The sequence below is a fragment of the Prinia subflava genome, chromosome 10 (assembly GCF_021018805.1).
Source record: "Prinia subflava isolate CZ2003 ecotype Zambia chromosome 10, Cam_Psub_1.2, whole genome shotgun sequence".
Lineage (NCBI taxonomy): Eukaryota > Metazoa > Chordata > Aves > Passeriformes > Cisticolidae > Prinia > Prinia subflava.
Genome location: NC_086256.1, coordinates 8,253,919 through 8,259,500, shown reverse-complemented (window position 1 = coordinate 8,259,500; position 5,582 = coordinate 8,253,919). Strand labels below are relative to the sequence as shown.

Below are 5,582 nucleotides of genomic sequence, written 5' to 3'. Positions count from 1 at the left end.
TCTTCTCCCCCGGAGCATCCCCCGGGCGGTGTCCTCTGCCCCCGGCCGCTCGCAGCGCGTCATTTTGCTGCCCCCCACCCCGCCCTCCCCTTCGCCGCCCTGCAGAGGCACAAGGCGCAGCTCCCGGCGGTTCCTCGCTGCCATGAAATGCACCAAGTGGAAATTCAATCGCCCCGTTGTGTGTGTGGTCGAAATCTCTGGCAGCTGCTTCGGAATTTTTTATGACACTTTCGTTTATGTAGGGGAGGCATAACTATTATTTTACTTAATAAAAATGGAAAGCGGCTCGGGTCTTTCCCCTCTGCGCTCTCTTCCATTTGTTCTTCCCGTTGCCTTTCCACCGGGCTGATGAACGGAGAGTTTAAATAATGTTGGTAGGAAAGATGCGGCGTCTCCGAGGCATTTCTCCGTGTTGGACAATTATATATACATGTATATATGAAAAAAAAATCGGGAAAAAAAATACAGGTATAGGGGAATAGATATAATCATGCAAACATAAGAGAGGGAGATATATGCGTACGAGTTGTGAATAGAGGTTAGGGGCATCGAAGAAGTATAAAAGTGAAAGCTCAGGAAAGCTCCCCCAGAGCTTACACGCGCCCGCGGGACAGACTTCCCACGTTCCCGAGAAACCCCCAGCACAGTTTCCCCCTCTACTTTTCCCCTCCGATCGATAAATTCTCCCCGTTGTCCGCGCTGGCTGCGAGGAAGGAGGATGCGACCGACTCCGCGCAGAGGCTCCGGCTCTGGAATCGCCGCTTCCACGGGAGATGTGCGGACGGAGATGTCCGCTTCTGCCCTCTCCTCGGGGTCCCCCCGAATTCGCTGAGCCTGTGCACCGAGTCGTTAGGGCTTGAGTAATTGTGACCGGCATTTGGAAGCGGGGCCGCGCAGCTGTTTGGCCCGGCTCCCCGGTATTAGTGCTGGAGATTTTATCACCAAATGCTCGCACCTGTTAACGGCAGAGACTGGCAATTCATCACCGCGGATTCTCACACTGCTGAACGTGGCCCTGCCGGGGGACATCTCCTCATGGTACCCCCTTGGAGGGACCCATCCCTTTCCTCCCTCCCCAAGCATCCTCCCACGGGAAAGCAAATACGTGTTTGCAGACGGAAAAGGGGAAAAAAACAAACCAAAGTAACCCAAAACCTAACAGTGCGAGCGTGGTTCAAAGTGTCCGCGATAGAGACAGGGACAACCTGCTGTCACAGCCACCGGCGGGACATGGGCTGGGCAGCTTCAGCCGCGGACGTGTTCCCCGGACCGCGCCAGGGCAGCTGCGAGGGGGGCAGCGGGGCTGTGCCACCCGCGGGGCCACTGCGGTGGCTCCCTGCGTGCCTCTGTTTAGAAGAAAATTCTCCCGCTCCGCCTGCAGCCCGCGGCAAGGTGGGTGTCTGCTGCCCACCACCCCCTCCTGGCAGCCGTCAGGGAAACGGGAGATCCCGAGGCCGCAGGACATTCCCCGTCCCGAAGGGGCCCGGGGCCTGGCCGGGCTGTGGGTGGGCCGCCTCGGAAAGCGGTACCCGGCCGGGCCAGCCGCGTCGGGCCGAGATGCAGGACCCGGGTGCGGTCCCAGCGCCCCGCGGACTCGCACGGCCTTCGCTTGGGTTATTTCTCGCGGGGGGAGAGGCTCGGCAGAGCGTTGGTCCTCTCTCTCCGGGCCGCACCTGCCGGGCGCAGCATCCCTTCCGCGGCAGCCCTCGGAGGAGGTGGGTTTCCAGGCAGGGTGCTCCGAGCTCGGTGACGTGTCGGTGACGTAAGAGCGTGGAGAAGGGGAGCGGGGATCCCCAAATTCACACCACCCCTCAAGGGGGCCGGAGGCTCGGTCCTGGCGGAGTGAGAGTCCCTGTCGGTGAGGCTGCGGGAGGTCTGCAGCTCATCCCCCAGCTCCGGGGACGGGCAGCACTCGGGGAGAGAACGGACCCTCCGCGGACCCCCGGGCCGAGGAAGGCGACCGTCGCATGGCGGAGGAATGGGGTCTGAGCCTCCAGCGCCGCGGGGCGCTTGGGGCGGGGAGGGGCTTTATCCATCGTCGATCGCCCCCCTCCTACAGCAGCCGGCTCCAGACGAAGCCGGGGGCATCCGAGCGCCGGGGGAGCGGGCAGAGCCTTTCCTCGAAAGCATCTCGGGCGGGGGACACGCTCCCCGGGGACCGGGCCGGGCCGGGCAGTCCCTCATCGTGCCCCGTGGGGGCTGCGGCGGGCGCCACGTGATGCCGGGGCGGCCGTATAAAGGCCTGGGGAGCGCTGGCAGCAGGCGCAGTGTGGGAGCGTTTCCACCGGGTCCCAGCTCGGGAGGGGTGGGGAGGGGGGAGCCGCCTTCCCCCCTTCTGCCCTCCCCCCTCCCTCTTCCCCTGCCCCTCCCTTCCCCCTCCCCCTCCCTCCCCCAACAGAAAAGGAGCCGTCGCAAACCCCACTTTTCTTTTTTTAAAAAATACTTTTACCCCCTCTTTCCCCCCCCCCTGTTTCTCTCCTTTTATTATCATTATCACCACTATTTATTATCGCTGCTCCCAAGCGCCCTGCCCAGCCCACGGGCGCCCCGTCCCCCCGCCCCCGCCCCGCGCCCCCTCCGCCGCCCCTCCCTCCGCAGCCACCACCCCGCAGCCGCCACCGCGGCCCCGCCAGCAGCGGCGCGGCGAGCGGGGCGCGGAGCGGAGCGGCGGCGCCGGGGCGCGGAGTCCCAGCGGCGGCCGCAGCCCTCCGGCACGGCCCCGGGCCCATCCCGGGAGCCGCCGCTAGGTGGGAGGGGGAGCCCGGCCCCGGCCGCCCCGGCCGCACAACAATGACTTTGGGCAGCAGCGGCGGCGGCGGCTGCGGGATCATGTCCGAGCGCTCCCCGGAGGAAGAGCCGCTCTCCGAGGTGGAGGACGCGGATATCGACGTGGTGGGCCCGCCCCAGGATGGGGGCAAGTACAGCGAGGAGGAGGACGACGACGAGGACGAGGAGGAGGAGGACGAGGAGGACGGCGGCGATCCGCTGGGGCTGGCGCTGCCGCGGAGCGGGGCCGCCAAGGCGCGCATGGGGGGGTCCCCGGAGCGGCTGTCCCCCGCCGGCGGCTCGGAGCCGGCCTGCGCCCGCGGCGCCGCGCCCGGGGAGAAGGCGCCCGCGGGCGGCGGCGGCGGCGGCGCGGGGGGGAAGAACCCGCTGGTGAAGCCGCCCTACTCCTACATCGCCCTCATCACCATGGCCATCCTGCAGAGCCCCAAGAAGCGGCTGACGCTGAGCGAGATCTGCGAGTTCATCAGCGGGCGCTTCCCATACTACCGGGAGAAGTTCCCCGCTTGGCAGAACAGCATCCGCCACAACCTCTCCCTCAACGACTGCTTCGTCAAGATCCCCCGGGAGCCCGGCAACCCGGGCAAGGGCAACTACTGGACGCTGGACCCCGAGTCCGCCGACATGTTCGACAACGGGAGCTTCCTGCGCCGGAGGAAGCGCTTCAAGCGGCAGCAGCAGCTGCACCCGCCGCACCCCGAGCTGCTGCTGCGGGCCGGGGCCGCCGACCCCGCCGCCTTCCTGCCCGGCTTCGCCTACGGACCCTACGGCTACAACTACGGCCTGCAGCTCCAGGGCTACCCCCACCACCACCACCACCATCCCGGTGGCGGAGGCGGCGGCGCCGCGGGCGCCTTCCCCTTCCCGGCGCCGCACTGCCCGTTACCGGCTCCGCCGCCTCCCGCCGCCGCCTCCGTCTTCTCCGCCGCCTCGGGGCTGCCCTCCTTCCTGGGCGGCGAGCTGAACTGCAGGAAGTCCTTCTACCACCCCCAGCTGAGCCCTACCGCCCTGCCCGCCGCCCTCCTCCAGACCCTCAAGCCGGACCCCTCGCCCGCCGGCGGCGGCGGCAGCGGCGGCACCAACCACCCCTCCCGGCCCTCTTTTTCCATAGACAACATCATCGGGGGGGCCGTGCCCCCGCCACCCAGCACCAACCCCAGCGTCGCGCCCGCCGCGCCCTACCCCGCCGGCCAGGCGGGCCCCCCGGCGCAGGTCCTGGCCGTGCTCAGCCCCGCCTTGGCCCCGGCACAGCCCCAGGTCAGCCTGGCACACGAGCCGCTCCTCCAGCCGGCCCAGAACTTTTCCAGTAAAATCACAACCCTCAGCAGCTGTCATTTTTAAAGTGTGCTGGGGACTGGGGAAGGGGAGGGGGATGGGGGGGAGAGTCGCGAAGCAAACGGCCCCTTTCCAGCTCTCCTCCACTCCTCCGAAATTGCTCCCCTTCCCTCTCCCCGTGTCCCCCCCCATCTCCTCCTGTTGTGTTTTAAGGTAGGAAATATTTCCTCTTTTTTTTTTTTTTTTTTTTTTAAATTTTTACTTTATTTCCAGTCTCAGCGGCATCCAGATCTGTTTCTCTCTCGTTGCTAGGAAAAAAAAAATCAATAAATAGGGAGGGCGGGAGGAGGGAAAGAATAACACGATTTGGTCCTACAAGCGCCAAAGCGTATTTATAAAGTGGCCGTAACATAAGCTGGGGTCTGGGCTGGTTGAACACGCAACGTCTTGTGAGGGGCGGAGGGGGGACATGTGAGGAACGAAACGGTGTTAGGGTCGCAAATGTTTCCTTTGAGAGGTGCAGGTTTTCCGCGGAGCTCCCCCAGATCGCCTGGGAAAGCGGCCAGGGGAGCTGCGGACGCCCCCGGTCGCAGCGAGCGCGTTTTCGTTCCTGCGAGTCTCTGTGCCGGGTGGTTTTGCCATGTGTGTCTGTCTCTCCCCTGCTCTCAAAGAAAATGTTTTAATATTCCGATCTTATTATTAGTTTCTTTGAAGCGTCGGGTTTGGTTTTTAAAGGCACTGTTTAAGGTTTCTTTGTTTTTAAGAAGAAGAAAAGTCGGTGAAACTCAGGACTGCGGTTTATTTTTTTTTTCCTTTTCCTCTTTTTTTTTTTTTTTGTCCCCAATTAGACATTCAAATGCACGTTTGAAAGAAAATCGGATCCGTCAGGAAGTTTGGAGAATTCCCATACCATTTTTTTTTAAATCCCCGTTTCCCCACCCCCTCCGTGCGTGGGTTTTTTGGTGTATTGATAATTATTTGTATATAGATTATTCGGGAGCTAATGAGCGGAGTCCAGTTAACTCTTCACTGGTTGTGCATCCGTCATATCTATTTTATTGAGAGAATCTGTGAATAATTTGATGTGGAAAAGGCAACAGAATTTTGTCCACCGTTGGTGTAAATTAATAAATGTTTGTGACCTGGTTAAAAAAAAAACCAAAACAACAATCCAAATGGTTCTTTGCGATGTCCTTTGTCACGCTGAGAGCCGAGAGCCCCGCTCGGGCCTCGGGGAGGCGAGAGGCTCCAAACCTCGGGCCGGCGGCACTCGGGCGTGGGGCAGGGGCTGAGCGCCCCGCTGTGGGTCCACCGGCCGGCAAGCGAAAAGATCCCTGGATTTTATTATTTTTTTTAAATTTTAATTTTTATTTCTTGGATTTTGGTGTCTCCTAGAAAACCCCCTAAAATTTATATATATATATACCCCGCGTGTTTTCAGGGGGAAGGAAGGAGGTGGCTGCCGGGGGAAAGGTTCTCCCTTCTTCACCCCCTCCCCCCCACACCTCCTTTTATTTTGTTTG

General features: G+C 61.9%; 1 protein-coding gene across 1 annotated transcript; it reads left to right on the top strand.

The window, feature by feature from the left end:
- Window positions 1-2,600: 2,600 nt before the first annotated feature.
- FOXD2 (forkhead box D2) lies at window positions 2,601-5,360 on the top strand. The gene has a single exon (XM_063406802.1). The coding sequence runs from the start codon at window positions 2,791-2,793 to the stop codon at window positions 4,123-4,125; it is 1,335 nt and encodes a 444-aa protein (XP_063262872.1). The 5' UTR covers window positions 2,601-2,790; the 3' UTR covers window positions 4,126-5,360.
- The last annotated feature ends 222 nt before the right edge of the window (window positions 5,361-5,582 follow it).

Bases quoted from the DNA above. Each gene is read 5' to 3' on its own strand.
- FOXD2 (XM_063406802.1), top strand. From the start codon at position 2,791: ATGACTTTGGGCAGCAGCGGCGGCGGCGGCTGCGGGATCATGTCCGAG.